The sequence below is a fragment of the Hippocampus guttulatus genome, chromosome 22 (assembly GCF_054856545.1).
Source record: "Hippocampus guttulatus isolate MCC_2025c chromosome 22, RoL_Hgut_1.0, whole genome shotgun sequence".
In the NCBI taxonomy this organism is placed as follows: Eukaryota; Metazoa; Chordata; class Actinopteri; order Syngnathiformes; family Syngnathidae; genus Hippocampus; species Hippocampus guttulatus.
Genome location: NC_141282.1, coordinates 2,041,452 through 2,058,477, shown reverse-complemented (window position 1 = coordinate 2,058,477; position 17,026 = coordinate 2,041,452). Strand labels below are relative to the sequence as shown.

Below are 17,026 nucleotides of genomic sequence, written 5' to 3'. Positions count from 1 at the left end.
CGTCGACTACAAATGAGTCATATCACGGTACTCCCGCTCTATCGCCGCTGACGCACTCATAATGATTCTTTTCTATTCACCTTCCGGGAATGCCTTGTGGGGATTTACCGCTGCTCCCAAAGCAAGCGATGATTAACCCACACGCCCACACTAAATCTCGTGTTCCAGGTATTAGGGTAACGCTCCTCTCCGTGCTGTAACCGTCGAGGCGACTCTGTCCAAATGGCTCCGCGTGATTTCTGTTAACCCTTTTGAGGGACAGCGGTGACTACAGTGGACAGCTTATCGCGTAATCAGGTTACAAGGGGTGCACGAAAGGGTCAAAGCAGATTGACACTCTTGGTTTTTGTCTTTGCAGGATTAAGCATGAAAATATCGTGGCACTGGAGGACATCTACGAGAGTCCGGATCATCTCTATCTCATTATGCAACTGTGAGTTGAACCGATTTTGAAAATATTGAACATTTTAACTCATTCAGTACCAGCCAATTCTGGAGCAAGACTGAAAAGACGTTTAAAAACGTCTTTGGGAGTGAATGAAGAAAGCCTTTATTCCTTTCACAATGGAGAAATTAACCAATTGACAGCAGCAAAATTATGAAAGCAAGAAAGTAGAAGAACAAAAAGTAGAGGCGCTGCTGTAAAGGCAGCCACTCTTGCGGCGCCATCTTGAAGTCATAATTAACGTCATAACAAAATAACGGCAGAAAAGGCGAATGTGGCGGCACTTTTTGGGTGGCGGCCTACTGACCTCCTCTCCGGGTTGAAACGAGACGAAACATTGCTCTGGCACCTGTTCTGGAAACAGTTGAGTCAAGTTCAATACAAATCCTTGGGGGGGGGGGTTATGCAACAGCGGGCGTTGTTTGTTGCTCCATGTCAGGAGATTAGCGCTCATGTTTAGGGCTTCTTGATTCGGCTGATCCAAACACAGCAGGCGAGAGAGTTGCTCGGACATTTAATCAGGAAATGGGAGTGGAGTAAAAGATGTGACATTGTAATTTCTCCTTGATTCGTTGAAAAGTCTTCTTTTTTTTTCGTTTTATTTCTTTTTGGGTTAATCTATGTTTGTTTGTGGATTATTTACCATTGCACCAGAATCTTTTGACATGACAGACGTTGTCCAGCAGTTGCTTCGTTTCACCATTCGTCAATCAAATCTAGACGAAATTGACGTCTTATGGCATCGAATACGAGTTGTTTTCCGGCACACACTTTTTGTGTTTGGCGTCGGCCAAACAGGATGCGCTTAACTGAAATCCCTCCCGTTGGCCAGACGGCACAAACTTTCCTGTCGTCATCAATTAGCTCATTAGCGGAGCCATTCCGTTTGCAGCCCGCAAGCCTCCTGATAAGATTTCAACCGCTCACGCTTGCCGTCCTACTGGAGCAAAAGTTAAGCTTACTTCCCCCGGGAGCAGTTTTTGAGCTTCCCATTGTCCGCCCTTTGCGATTGGAACGTGGCCTTTTGCCAGCCAAAAGACAGTGAAGTGGTCTCAGATGAGCTGAGAGGTTCCTTTGGAAAAACCCATCCGCCGCGTCTTTGTCCATCAGCGTTTCTCATTCCTCACCTCCATCGCCTTCGTCTCCTTTTGTTCGTGTTCTCTTTCTCCTTCGTCCCTTCGCACCTCGTTTAAGGTCCTTCATAGGTCAGTGCACATCAGTGACCATAGTTACAAGGTCAAAGGTTACATCGGAACTGGAGCTTGTTTCAACGTTGCCAATAAATTGTGAATTCCAAGCACCCGATCAACTTGGAGATACAGTAATCCCTCGTTTATCGCGGTTAATGGGGACCAAAACCACCCGCGATAAACGAAAATCCGCGAAGTAGCGACCAATTAACATATATATATATATATATATATATATATATATATATTTTTTTTTTTAATTGCCCCACGTGGGCCTTTGCGCTTGAGCAGAGCGCACTAACACACGCACACACAGGCCAGCGATCCCTCCTCGTGCAGCAGTGTGTTTATGATTAGTCAATTAAGGTTGTTTAGACAATTAAGGATGGAGAGACCTGCTTTTGTTCTTATAAGTCTCTCTTCTCTCTCTCTCTCTCTCTTTCTCTCAGCAACACACAAACACTCACCTCCACCCCATGCGTGCGCACGCACGCACGTGCCCCACGTGGACCTTAGCGCTTGAGCAGAGTGCGCACACAGTAGCACGCATAGTAAACAACACTTGGATACTGATTTTTGCGGACTTCAAAAAAAAAAAAATTGCATTTTTTTTATTTTTATGAATGTTTGAAAAAATCCGCGATGCACCGAAGCCGCGATAAACGAACCGCGAAATAGTGAGGCATCACTGTATCACCCTTCATGTTATGAAGACATGCTTCCCGTGAGACACGCTTTTCATCTTTTATTGCACGTCTTTGCTTGAGCAGCAAAATAAATAAATAAATAAATAAATTAGAATCAAATCAAGTTAGTCCAAATCTCATTTGTTATGGCCTTTTTGCGCCGCAGGCTGCACTCGGCCGTCGCACCAATGCGACAACCCAGCAAAAAGCATTTCGATCACGGTTTTCAAAATTGACAGAAAACGCTTATTCAAGCCTGTGTACAATCATGGGAGGGGGAGGGAGAATCGCTTTGAAAAGGAAGAGTGCATCAGTTTGTTGGATGATTCTATTCACGGCCATTGAAATCCAAATAAATGGTGTTACTGGGCTGAGTCGCTACGCCGAATCATCTTTATCATGTTTTTAAATACGATTCGTGGAACACACAAGGCCTCCCAGGATTTGCAATTCATCACCGCCTCACTATTGGTGTTTGTTTTTTTAAATGATCCAAATTCTAACAGACGTCTAAATTGTAGCGGCCTCGAGCCGAAGGGGAAATAAAAAAAAAAAGTCAACCATGAAGGACAGCGGTTAAAAAAATGAAATTTGATCTTCTCCTCGGTTTTATGCCTTCCATTGTTGTTGTTTTTTTTCTTTGCACATTTAGCGGTCAAATTGAAAAGAGCCAGCAGCCACAACTGTGCCTGATATTTTGATTGCCTTATTCAGCAACACGAATAAAAACTGCCGTCGCTTTTTGAAATGACTTCCCGTCCTGCTCCTGCCTGAAAATGAGAGAGTCGTTCAAAGGGAGCCGAATCACAACCAACCTCTGACCACAGTCCCCATTATGAGCTCAGTCATTTTTTTTTTCATAACAAGAAAAATCCAACAGTAAAAGCAATTCCCCCTTCTTTGTTGGATCACAACTAGAAAAAAACAATAGAGAAAGACTTGGTTTGCCCTTTATTTTCCTCACGTTATGAAACTTTTAGGCTTCTCTTGAAAGCACTCACTTCTCCGTACAATCTCTATACGAGAGCCCTGTGTCAACTTTGAAATGTTTACCGTCTCGTAGCGTGCCAGCATTAGTAATGACTGGATTCACAAGCTCGTCCTGAAAGATTTTTTTTCATCATATTTGTGTATCGCCTGTATGCTTTTAACTCATTCACTCCCAAAGACGTTTTTAAACGTCTTTTCAGACTTGGTCTAGAATTGGCTGGTACTGAATGAGTTAAGGGGTGTGGTCTAATGAGCGACATCAACAACTGGAGCAGGTTAGCCTGTGTGGGAGTGTCTGACTGTGAGTTGCGGCTGATGGCAGCTCGATGAGTGTTCTCGTTTGAGTTTGATTATTCAATTTTTAAAAATTATTATTTCTAATTTGGGGGGGCTGATTACATTACCTCAGTCTTTTCTTTTGCTCCTTTCCCTTTCACATGTTTCCCTATGCATTGTGTCGGTTCCCTGATTGCGACGCTCTACTTATTTGCAAACATTTGACACAGCCAGGCGGGCAGTATGGTGGTTGTTGAAGCTTAGACAAAAAAAAAAAAAAGTTACCGTTGAACAAGCTTTAATTTGATCTGTTACCGTGACAACAAGCCCGAGCGCATCCATGGATGGGCGTGCCAATGGCGCTTTTGCACACGCGCTCGCGTGCTGTGTTTTTGACGCGTGAGGAGAGTTTCACGTTACGTGACGGAGTTGTCCAGCAGAGGGCGCTACGTGCCCGTACACCAGATACTGACTTGGTGTGGAAACCCGGACCTGTTGAGCGCAAAGCATCTATTCTGTTCTATCAACGGTAACAGGTGCAATTAATTTCTGTGCCTGTCACTATACGTCACTGGCATAGATACATGAACAAAGATAGTGGAGGGGAGGGGGGGGGGGGGTGGCATCTGGGCAATAATAAGGAGGTCATATCGACTCTATTAAGCAAGCACAAACCTTTCACCTGATCTTGTGTTGCATGTGTCCATCAGATGCTTTTGCAAGTGTGTCCTGATACCGCAGTTATGTAATTAATGCACACTTGAATTGCGCAGGGTGTCCGGCGGTGAGCTCTTTGACCGAATCGTCGAAAAAGGCTTCTACACCGAGAAAGATGCCAGCACGCTCATCCGACAAGTCCTGGACGCTGTGAACTATCTACACAACATGGGCATCGTGCACCGAGACCTGAAGGTAAGCACGCTCTCTGGCTCACCCTCACCTCTTAAGTGCCTTTTTGCTCTCACTTGACAGTGAGAGATTTAGTGCCGCAATTACGCCAGGGGCTCTTCACTGTGCGGTCGTGCGCTGTGGGGTCAGTGTGGTTGCGTGCTGCCTCACGAGGTGTCACACACGAAGCTCAAGCTGAACAGATGTGTCTCCAATTCCCTTCAAATTTCCCCCCTTTTTTTTTTAATGTTCTAAATCAGAGGTGGGCAAACTACAGCCCGCGGGCCGAATCCGGCCCCTTGGTCTTTTTAATCCGGCCCGCCGAAGGTTGGTCCACAATTAAAGTTCGATGTGAATGATTGCATTCATTTCAATTGGACTTGTAATGACAGGCATTTCACCGCCAGGTGGCGCATTGACTTGACGTTGCAGAACACGGAGGGGCGGGGCAATCTTTTCGACCACCTAGTACCTCTGTATCGCTCTACTTCTACTGGTCTGATCACAACCCATCTGCAGCAAGGCTAAAAGAGGGCATCAACAACACTGTTGTCATTTAAAAAAGTATATTAATACAGTACTTTCATGCTTTTGTTCTGTTGATGTTTGATATGGGCTGTCAACAAATGCATTTTTTTTTTTAATGTACCATAGCTCGTGCTGATCTGGCCCTTCTGTCAAATTTTAAAAGTCAATGCGGCCCCCGAGCCAAAAAGTTTGCCCACCCCTGTTCTAAATCAAGGTCTGTCTTTCCCCTGTAGCCGGAGAACCTGCTGTACTTTAATCCCCATGATGGTTCGAAGATCATGATCAGTGACTTTGGTCTTTCCAAGATGGAGGGCAGCGGCAATGTCATGTCCACTGCCTGCGGGACACCAGGATACGTCGGTAAGTAACAGTGGCCATATGTTTATAGCATCGAGCTGCAGATCATGTCGCACGAGCAAAAATGCGATGCGCCGTCGCGAATTTGATGCTTTGGGGCTATGAATCGAGTGCGTCTGAACCGTTTGTGGATGCACAAAGTACACGTTGCGGCTTTCTTCGGATGGCCGTGCCTTTCTCCGGCAGACATGAATAATTCAATGAGCGCATGTTGTTTCCGTCTGACACCAGGCAGATTTATGCAGGCTGGGTCATCGATTTTTATTCAGCGCGTGTGTGCTCGTGTGCATGTGCATGAAAGGCACACTCACTGATATAGCATTAATCAGCCGTCCTCCCCGCTCCCTCATTCACTCAAAATCAAGTGTGTGTGCGTGTGTGTTTCTGCTCGTGCGTTTGCATCCGTCGTGACAAGAGACAGATGTTCAGACCCCTCGCCCGCATCAACACAAACAACCAATTGCTCAACTTGTTGACATGCAATGTCAAGTCTCTTGCGTGTACTTTTTTTTTTTTATCCATTGAAACCTTTGCACAACGTGTTCGTTCTCTTTAACTTCATCACAATGCACGTACACATATCCCAGTTACCCTGCATTTAACTTATTAAAACTTAGCTTTCAAAAAACGGTGTAGGCTTTCCTCACATGCTTTCCTTATGCCGTTTCTATCATACTTTCTCATCCAGCCTTCTTTGCCCTCCTGCATCGGTTCACTTTGTCATATGCTTCGAACTGTAACGCAACAGTCAACAAACCCTAAAACCCACCGGGCCAGGTTTGAATGATTAAGAGCCAAGTGCATCGTTTTTTTGTGTCGTGACTAAGCTAATGTTTTGAAGATGCCGTTAGCTCCACTAACACAACCTCATCATGGTATGGCTGTGCCAATGAGGTCCTCAATGCTCAAATTAAGAGTGCCCTTAAGCATTGAGAATCGTGTGCTTCAACTGCTCTTCACTTTAACACCACAGGGATCCATACTAAGTCCCATTGTTTAACGCAGTGGTATGATTGTCGCTCGGAGCCGGACTTAAATGTAGCTAATTAGTATACAGTCGTTAAGCCTAATAATTGCTGTGTTTATCTTGCATTCGGAAATAGAAAGAACCAGACTTCATGACCTCACATGTTGGAATGCGGCAAGAGCAGCCGACATTCACAACATCACAATGACTCATGGCGTAACTATAAACAAGTACTCTCTGAGTCAGCGCATGTGTGCAAGTGTTATATTTTGACCCACATTTTTTTTTTTTATGTCGTGGATAGAAAAAGCCTTCGGCCCCTTCAGTTCGAAAGACAGATTTTCTGATGTGAAAAAAGAGCTGAAATTAAATAATTTGAAAATTTCTTCCACCTGTCCAACTCAACTCAAATGGCCAAAAAATAAGCAACTGAGATCATGTAACATAAGTCCGCAGATTTTTATATGCGGCTTCACATTAAAAAAAGAAGAAAAAAAACCCATCGCCCTCAAGCACTGGCTTTAATGGTGCGTGAGCAACCACAAAGCTCCTGTAAAAGGAACTTTGTCAGTAATTAAGAAGCTTAAAGTGTCAAAAGGCTGACACATTCTTATCTGTCTGTTTCAGCGCCCGAAGTGCTCGCTCAGAAGCCATACAGCAAGGCGGTGGACTGCTGGTCTATTGGAGTGATCGCCTATATTCTGTAAGTCGGAATGTTCTCAAAACACGCTCGTAGTTCCTCAGGCCAGATCTCGTCTCTTGATTCTCTACGGAGGAGCGCGAGCCTCCCCGTTGAATTCAAAAAGGTGTTCTTGTGTCACTGTCATTGTTATGAATGGAGCATTTATTCCCAACCGCTTCGCCGTTGCATTTTAGTGCGCCGCCAGAGATCAGGTGTGCTGCGGGAAAAGTATCCCGTTTCACTGAACTGGTCCGAAAGCGTTGATTTCCCAGCTACACATCCGTATCGTCGTTTCATCTTTCTATATCGGTGACGTATAGTGACAGGCTGAACGATAAACTGCTCCGCCTGTTTTTTCAAGCAACAGAATGATAGCCTCGTGCTCTAAATAATTGCTCTGATGACTGTCTCATTAAAAAAAAAAAAAAAAAAAGGCGGGGGTACCGAAACTCAACCGTATGCATTCTCCATAAGTAGCTCGAAAATGTTCTGAATTGCCGCTCTGCCCGATCACTCACGTTTATGAGTTGATGTGTGTGCCGGGTGCAATGATGATGATGATGATGATGGTGATGCTGATGGTGTTGCTAGGCGCCATCAGCAGAACCAGCTGCGACTCCGCGCGATGCCCTTATATGGAAATGGAGCCAGACGTATTGTTCTAGTTGTTTTGTTTTCTTCCCGCGCCGCCAACTCACCTCGAACCACCTCACGCGCACGCACGCGTGCTACAAATCCAACGCACACATTGTAGAATTCGCCGTGATTTTTTTTTTCCGAAAGGTTTGTGTCTACGTCCGGGTCCCGTTGCCGTGCGCTTGTGCGTCCTCCACAAGACCAGGGTCCGGAGGTCAGAAGGTTGAGGTCAGCCGCGGGTTAATGGGACGAAGTGTGTGAGCCGTGGCCTAAAAAAAGATCACGCACGGATTTGCCAATGTGTGTGTGTGTGCACTTGCGCGCGCGTCAAGGCGCTCAAAGAGAAAGCGCGCCCCCCGCCCCCCTGCTGGCAATGTGCGCAATTAGTCTGGCAATTTAGACCTTGTTAGCTTTTCGCCGCTGCTCAGGTGGAAAGATCACATCAGGTACTCAGCCATGATAATCACCTGGGATTTTGTGGCCGGCGTCGTCTCGGTGCGCGAGGTGGACGACGACCAACTGTGGCGTGAAAGCCGATCAACCAAAGAGTTGCGGCGACCGCCCGTCTTTCTTCATCTGAAAGTTTCAGTCTGTTGGCCTGACACAATCGTCGTCGCTCACCTTAAGCGTGAGCAAAAACACAAACGGCAAGTCTTTTTTTTTTTTTTTCCTCCCAGCAGGCAGCACCTTGCCTCATGTTTCCCTTCATACTATTAACTTGTGCCTGTGTGAGTGTGTATCGATGGGGAACGGCATTTTAATGGGTCTTTCGGAAAATCTCAGTGCATCCAGAACTTGAGTAATGAGGTGCAGATGATGTTTTGTCGGATCGGCATTAATTACAAATGGGAGATTGGGGCAATTTGTCTTTGCCGCTCCACATCTCATGTCAGCTTGATGGCGAGGGTGCAAGTATTGCCAAATCACTCCAAAAGGAGCACTGCAAAGATGATGAGGGGAAAGTTTATTTTGCAATGAAATGAATGCTCACTATTAAATAGGGCGGAACTATTTTGGAAAAGAATCCAATTATGATTCTTTTTCTCCGCCTCAATTTTTCCTCCTCAATATTGTGACTGCAATTTATCATGTGATTTTTTTTTTTGTTGCCATAAATTAATTAATTTATTTCCCACAATAAAGCCGACCGATTGATCAAAATGAGTCAACGGGTTGGATTTTTTTTTTTTAACAAACTGCCTTGAAAATCGCATTCTATGACGTTGAAGTGGATTAAATTTTTCTATTTATCTATTTATTTCTTTATTTTATCCTTAGTACTAAATTTAAATATCGCCGGCGCTCATCCAATTACGCTAATGGAAGTACTTGACTTGAATCTTGAATTCAAGTCAAGTACTTTATTCAAGTTAAGCGTAATCTCCATCTATGAGTTGATCAATTCTCAACAAAAGCGAGCGAATGACAATGCTCCCCCGTCCACAGGCTGTGCGGGTATCCCCCTTTTTACGACGAGAACGACTCCAAGCTGTTTGAACAAATCCTCAAAGCCGACTACGAGTTTGACGCGCCGTACTGGGATGACATATCCGACTCCGGTGAGCCTTCCTCCGCCGCCGCCGCCATCGTCGTCATCCTCCCCATATGGACCCTGCACCGTCTCTCGGCCACCCCTGCCACGCTTCAATATGGGATCACGCCGTCAGGTGTAAGCGCCTGCTTTCCAACAGATGGTGTTCAGAGCAAGCACAAGTCAAGCCAAATCAGTTCTGGGCTTCCTTGAAATCAAATCATGAAAATGCGTGTCATGTAACTGGATTCTACCTGCAATGCCACAACGTAAAAGTCGAGCCTTTGCAATATTGATTGTCTATGGTTAGCTCGTGTTTATCACAGGACACCGGATGAAAATTTGCGATTGAGATAACATATATGCTTTAAACCGCTTGTCACTTGTTAGTTTAGCCTCAAAAACTGACTTTAACTCTTTCATTCCACAAGACGTACTTGTACGTCATTTTAAAATTAGGCCCCGCCTACCAAGGACGTACTTTTACGTCTTAGTCTTTTTTTTTTTTTTTTTGCGTCATAGAGAGGAGGAGGGTCTGATGCAATCTTTGAATGAGAATAAACCGTTTGCATTGTAAATCATGTAAAAAAGCGACCAGTAGGTGGCAGTGGTGCCTCACGTACTTGAAATGCATGCTTTTAAAAAAAGCTCTTTTTCTCCGTTTTTTGCCCAGGAATCGCCATTTTCATGAAATTTAGCCATTTTGTAATGCCGATTGCTGAAGAATGGAAAAAGATGGAAACTTTTTTTTTTCTGCTCAGAGAAGAGAGTCCAAACTTTATTTTGGTAGGCTCCATGTTTATATAACATTAGAACCAAATATTCTGTGGGCCTTGCAAGATCATTCAAAATCCAGTAAAGCGCTGGGATTGAGGAGGTTGCTCCAGTGAAAATGGCTGGGATTGAATGAGTTAAAAAAAAAAGGGGGAATTTAACATTGTGTATTTAAACACTAAAATATTCAACCAAACGACGACATTTCGTCGAATGAAGGTCTGCTAGCTTAATGCTAGCATACAATGAGAAACGCCAATGACAGGTTAATAGAAATGAGCATAGATTGTGTTGTATTCAAAAAGAAAAAAAATGGAGCAGAATTAAATACAACCTACAGCAATATTGGTGGCTATTGGGGGCCTTCTCTGCCACTTGTTCCTAATCACACCGCATCTCTCCCGGCCTGTTCCGGCACAACATTGCACTACGCTGAACACGTGTGTGACTCTAAATTTGGACTTGCATGTCAACTGTATACTTCTGAGAACAAACTGATGAATCGTCATATCACGGGGGACGATGTATATCGCTAGGTGTTTTGACTACACAATGTAATAATACCTTCCAGCCAAGGATTTCATCGGCAACCTCATGGAAAAAGATCCAGCCAAGCGATTCACCTGCGAACAGGCTCTCAGACATCCCTGGTGAGCTACGCGCACACAGACACACACACACAGAATGACACAGCAAAGGCAGGCTGACATAAAGACATCAAATCAATGGAGGTATTGATTCAGTCATGAGTGCCCAACAAGCTACTCTCTCGTGTGCCAGGATCGCCGGAGATACAGCTCTCTGCAAGAACATCCACGAGTCCGTCAGCCGGCAAATTAGGAAAAACTTTGCCAAGAGCAAATGGAGGGTAAACTAGTTTCCTGAAGTCACTTAAAATTATTGAGTGCGACTCCGTCCGCGATGGTTTGCGCTTGTGGAGACGCGCTCACGCGCCGTTCCTCTCTTGCCTCTCCGCAGCAAGCGTTCAATGCCACGGTGGTGGTTCGCCACATGAGGCGGTTGCAACTTGGCAGCAGCATGGCGGGCAGCATGGACGCTTCCAACCCCCCCGCCAGGACGAGCCAGAAGCTGGCACAAGATCCCAGCCAGGCGGACCGGAACAGGCCGGCTCCCGGCCAGAACGCCGGCTCGGCCGCCAGCCAGACTTCATCTTTTGACAACTTAGCGGGGCCGCGCAAGGAATGTGAGTAGTTGCGCCACAACATGCGTGCATTCGACAATTAAGTTTTCATTGTTTGTAAATGTTGTGGGTGAAACATTTACACTTCGGGAGGATTTGTATTATTGACTGAGACATTTTGAAGTTGCAGCACTGGCAAAAGGGAAAACTAACTGAAGAGTGAAAAAAAACAACCCTTTTTTTCCACAAAAGTCAAAATTAATGACAATCTGTCATGTTTTTTTTTAACCAAATGTTTTTTAACCTAATAATATTTTTAATGCTTTTTTGTGAATATATGAAAAGAAATTCTCTCTCTCTCTCTCTCTCTATATATATATATATATAGATATATATTTATACATATAAATTTGTTGCAAATCTAAATTTTGTGTCAAGTTACTGTATATCATTTCTTGTCATCAGGACATATTTATTTTATGAAAAACAAATATCCAGATGGACGAATCGTCCCATTTCCTGGTTTATTTGACTCAAATTTTTATTTTCTCCTTTAAGAAACAGTCTTGAACCCGAAATACAGAAAAGCCTGAAAGGGAAAAAAAAACAAGTTTGACGCAAAACTGTGAAAGCGCTATATAAATCAGCATGTATTGTATTGTATTGTAAAAATTGTTTTTAATCATTTCATGGTCATTTTCCTTTTTTTTTTAAGCTAAGAACCCAAAATCAAATTTTTTGTTTAAAATGAAATGTTAAGGCCATATCATACATCCAGGCAAGACAGTTATTTTTCCTTTATTTTGTTGTTGTCCTATTTCTTTTTCATTCCCCCCCCACACACACACTTATGATGCTTTAATCTTTGATGTTACGTTTGGCGATTGAATGTTTCAGATATGCACAGAATACAATGCTATCAACATTTTTAAAAATCAGAAACTGGGTACTTTTTTTTTTTTTTTTTAATTTGGGATTAATCCCCGTAAGGAGTCAAAAGTTCCAATTTGGCTTAAAACACTTCTCAAGGCTGACAAATTGTGCCCATTCGTCTGACTCCCCCCAGGTGTCGCCGCGCCAGCCACTCCCTGCAGCCTGGCCTCCGCAGCCGCTTCCCCGGCGCCGGGGGGCGAGCTGAGCCGACCGCACCCCTCGGCGGTGCCCGCCCCTGTGCTGGCGGAGACCAAGTGACGCCAGGTGTCGCGGGGGACCAGCTGGGAGGCCACGGCGCTGTGAGGCGGGAGGACGCCAGGAGAGGACGTTCGACCCCCTTCGTCCGTTCACTGAACTTCTTCATGGAAATGTGCCCCCAACCACCCGCCCACCATGTCCTCCTCCTTCCCCTCAGCTGGTTCCTCGCCCTGCTCCGAGACGAGCAGAGGACCTTCACCCGGCCGACCCCCCCCGCCGCTCCCAACTGGGATCCAGCCGCACAACATCACAGACTCCGGCTGAGCATGTTTGTGAGTTGCCTGGCGCTGAATCACATGAATCCGTATCAACGTCCGTGCTGAATCTCGTCTCTCCTTCACCAATCTAATTAACTCTGTTTGTTTTCTTTCTTTTCAACTCGGGATTGACTGTTGGCAACTGGAATGTTTTCATTCATTTTTTTCCCCCCCACTCTTCTACTTCAAGGTGGTATGCGTGTTGTTGTTTTTTTTTTTTCTCAAAAGGCCATCGCTGTCCAAAATTCGCCAGAGGATTTCTCGAAACAAAAGACCACGATCAAGGCGATCGGTCGCCACTACCTCATGCTCATTACCCGGCCGGCTTTCGAAGCAAAAAGCTTCTCCCTAATTGGAATCCAGGTGGTTTCCCATCATGCACTGCTGGCTTTGTGCGCTTCGTCCTGGCATCCCTCCTTATTTGCTTTTAATAATCCCTGCTCGTGTTGCGCAACAAGTTGACAGTATTTCATTCATCGTTTAAAATGCAACATGTAGCACCTTTAAAAAAAAATTGTTTTTCTTTTTTCCCTTTGGGGTTCGTCCGTCCGTGTGAGTTTTCGCTTCAAAAAGTGCTTTAAAAGAACCTCGTGACTGTTGAGAGAGGAAATATAGAAGTGAGTGCTGTGTGTGTTTTGCATAGCAAGGGTGCAGATAACGGACGCAGGTTTGACGCCACCCACAGACATTTATCAAACAGGAAAAAGAGATTGTATTGAACATTCTACCGGTACTACTACTACCAGTACTTCTTTTTTTTTTTTTTAAAGACTAATGTTGCTTTAAAATTTGTTTCTGAATGTTGCCCTTGAATGGAGAACACTCAGAAATGTAAACTGCGTTGGCAAAAGTGCTCAGACACTCAACAAAAACTCAACCCCCCCCCCCCCCAAAAAAAAAATCCACTCAAATTAAAATTAACTGAATTTTAAAAACAAATGTCAAATGAACAAAAAAAACCTACAATGAAAAATGCCATATTATTATAACCATGCTTTGGACTTGATTTTCTTCCATTTGTAACGGCGAAGGTGCCCCGATACTTTTTGTCCGTATCACGTCACATTTTAGAGCGTGTTTGCCATGCCCCCCCTCCTCCCCCGTTTTCCCACATGGTTCTCTCACTACTCATTTTTGCCTTTAGCTTGTCCAAATTTGAACATTCTCTCTCTCTCTCTCTCTCGAAGCCATGATGTCGCCGCCGCGCCGTTGAGCTGCACCCAGTTCAGTTGTGCTCAGGGAAAACTGCGCCCGCTCTGTGCGCCAGTGACCCGCCATTTTAGTTTCACTTTCACTCCTGAAGCTAGTTTGGCTGAAGTACAGTTTGGGTCACTTTATCATGGTATGATTTTTAAAACTTTTTTTTTTTTTAATCCAATGGAAATGGCAGTCCACCTCAGTAGCAACAACAATGTTAAGATGCCTGACAGATTTGATTTGACATTCTGAACTGCATTCTGCTGAGCTGACTTTGGTGGCTCAAGGTGCGTTATGCTGCGTTCAAAGACTGCTGGCAAATCGGAAATACCGCATTCCCAACTTACCAGTCTTCTAGAACGTGGCCTTTTAAATTTTTTTGTCGAATGTGTCAACGGTTACAATGGCCTCTGTTTTTGTGGCCAAAGCAGAGCGGGCGCGATGTCGGCACACATATCAGATTGTCATTCGATGTTATCCCTTTATCGTGAATATGTAGCCAAAGACAAGAGCGAGGAATATTATGGGAATTCCCACACGGGCTTTGGCAGAAAAAGACGAGAAAAGTATGATACTTTGATAGATTTTGTATGATTTTATATGATCGTGTTTTTTTTTTTTTGGGAGGGGTTAGCTGCCATCTTTGCTTGGGTGCGTTTTATCTCCTCTCCCGAGAGTGCGTCTACCGAATGTCTAAATCTTACCGTCCATCCATTTTGAATGATTGTGTTCTGATTTTTATTTTATTTTTTTGAATGGCGCTGACATGCTTTGTGTTCCTTGCCATGGTTGTAAGTATTTATGCACATGTTATGCGACGCCACTGCATGGAGGACAACCTGTATATTCCCAGAAGCTTGAAACTGAACCGACTTTGTCCTGTGCACCCCCCTGGTTATTTCAGTGTGTCTTTAGATGCATGTTGTCTTAGTGGACTATCTTAACAAGATGTGTGTGTGTGTTTGTGTGTGTATATATATATATATTTTTTAATTCATTCAAATATGTGTGTGTCAGTTAACTATGACCTTGAATCTCCGCGGTTTATTATTCTCTCCCAAAACAAACAAAAAAAAAAGCGCCGCTTTTAGCATTTTCTCAGAGGAAACGAAGCGTCATAAACAAAAAATGTTTCTACATAAGGGCTTAATCTGATTGATTATTCATGATGACCCTGTTGGCTGTACATAGTGAGATGGATTGCTATGCATTTTCCAAATTCAGTTCCTTTTTTTTTTTTTTTTTTTTTGTGGGTGCGTGAGGAGCGACAAATCCAGAAAGGTATATTTATGCGAATGTTGTACCAGTAATTCATGTACATTTTTTTTTCTATATGAAAGAAATTAAATCTGATTGATGAATGTGCAGTACTGCGGACGGAGACTTTCGTGATCATACTCCTCTGGGCTTCGGTGTTTTTGATTCGTAGTCTTTTCAAATACTTGTGTGCATTGCTTGCGAATATACCGTATTGGCTCGAATATAAGATGGTGTTTTTTGCATTGAAATAAGACTGAAAAAGTGGGGGTCGTCTTATATTTGAGGTCTAGACATTATACCCATTCACGACGCTAGATGGCGCCAGATATCATTGAAGCGAATGCTGAACTTGACTCCCCAGGCCAAAGTGAACCCCTGCCACGATTAATAAAAATAGCGGTAGCACGAAGAAGAAAAATAAAAAATAGCGGTAAGAAGGAAAAGAGAAGAAAATAATAGAAGAGCTAACAGAAAATGGAGAAACGTAGTGACAATCTGGAGAAAAGTGGGTCGAAGATCGGCCAGGTCAACTGGCAGCTGAGGAGAAGTTATGATGTCATTTACATTTCAAAAACCGAAGCCATTCATTTACGAACGTGATTGCACTTTAGTTTACATATTTAAATGTTCAGATATCAAGATTTGAATGAGGCAAAATAACATGCTTTTTCTCTCAAATATATTGTTGGAATTATTTGTTCCACATGTACTGTAATTATTTTCTGTATAAAAATTAATTTGGTGTTCAAAAAGTATTTTTTCAAACTTGAGTCTTGTAAAAGAGGGGCTCGTCTTAAAATCAAGGCCGTCTTATATTCGGGCCAATGCGGTAAATGATCCATTTCATGATATTTTACAAATGTTTTGCCGTTCACGGGTTGAGGGAGATGATGAGCGATTGCGTGTGTGTGTGTGTACACGCTCTTCCGAGTGTTGATTGTTGTTCTCTTTGGAATGTTCCAATACGGGGGAAATTTATTAAAAAAAAAAAAAAATCCCCTTTAGAGTTTTGACAGTGCAGTCGAATGTTTCAGTGTTCCGGTACCACTTCAGTGTCAGTGAACAACACGTGATGATCTCAGGCTTACGTTTTTTTGCCATTCTATAAGGAAGAAATCCAAAGCTGTGACAACTCTGAAAACACATCGTTAGAAGGGCAATTCAAGTGGCTCTCAATGATCGCAGTATCTTGTCGGTATCCGTGTTGTGTCAAAAAAAAAATGAACCAGTTTCTTTTTTCTTTTTTTTGACCCGGCGTCTCACCGTCTCCCATGCGTTGGCTTTCGCCCATCTGGCACGTCTGGTAAACGGGCGCAGCCGCCGCCTGCCGCTTCTGACTTTGTGTGTCCATGGGGCTTGTATATCGGATGCCTTCGACAATCATGTGCACATATCAGAGTCACCATGACGACACGGGGCTGGATTGTCTTTTGTTCTTCTTTTTCCTCCTGGAATAAATCCTGAATGATCACCCCCCCAAAAAAAATCTGCTTCCTTTTCTTTCTTTCTTTTTTTTTTTTTTTGCATGCAAGCATTTTCACACTTACTCCCTGTTTGATGTATTTCTAATTGTGCTTTTTTTTTTTTCTCCCTCCCACCCACCAGCAGGCTTTCAGCTGCGCGCATGTGGCCGTAAGGCCAAGTTTGACCACGCCGGATCGAGCGTAGAAGGTATTTGGTGCGAAACAGATGTTGAGCAGACACAAGACAGATGCTGCAAAAATCTCCAGGCGATTGTTACCTTTCTTGGCTCAAGGTAGAATACTGGATGGGGACGCCTGCAAACGCGCCGTTTGCAGATGGCGCCTCCTGGAACTATAAATTCCTGACTAATTGTCTGCTCTTTCCATTTTTAAGCGTTATACTTCCACAACTGTTTGTGAAACGTTCAGTAGGAGTGACCTGAATGCATGGCAACTGTATTTTTTTTTTCATTTTAAACTGATAGTCGTGGTTTACACATTGTTTTAACTGCATGATCTTCAAGTGATTGATTGAGTAGGAGCTGTGGAATTAAAAAAAAAAAAAGC

The 17,026-nt window shown here is 43.8% G+C and overlaps 1 protein-coding gene across 3 annotated transcripts in view; it reads left to right on the top strand.

Moving 5' to 3' along the window:
• Positions 1 to 16,482, top strand: part of camk1da (calcium/calmodulin-dependent protein kinase 1Da) — a 29,386-nt gene extending 12,904 nt beyond the window's left edge. The window contains exons 3-12 of one of the 3 annotated variants that reach the window (XR_015099142.1): positions 359 to 433; positions 4,361 to 4,499; positions 5,237 to 5,363; positions 6,955 to 7,030; positions 9,092 to 9,204; positions 10,522 to 10,600; positions 10,731 to 10,818; positions 10,929 to 11,154; positions 12,158 to 12,365; positions 12,440 to 16,482. Coding sequence is in view for 2 of the 3 variants with exons in the window: in XM_086102735.1 (XP_085958861.1) it covers positions 359 to 433; positions 4,361 to 4,499; positions 5,237 to 5,363; positions 6,955 to 7,030; positions 9,092 to 9,204; positions 10,522 to 10,600; positions 10,731 to 10,818; positions 10,929 to 11,154; positions 12,158 to 12,282 (1,048 nt within the window). In the remaining variant the exon portion in view is untranslated. Of the gene's footprint in view, positions 1 to 358; positions 434 to 4,360; positions 4,500 to 5,236; positions 5,364 to 6,954; positions 7,031 to 9,091; positions 9,315 to 10,521; positions 10,601 to 10,730; positions 10,819 to 10,928; positions 11,155 to 12,157 lie in introns of those variants that run through there. The other 2 variants (XM_086102735.1, XM_086102736.1) reach the window with 2 other exon arrangements.
• Positions 16,483 to 17,026: the final 544 nt, after the last annotated feature.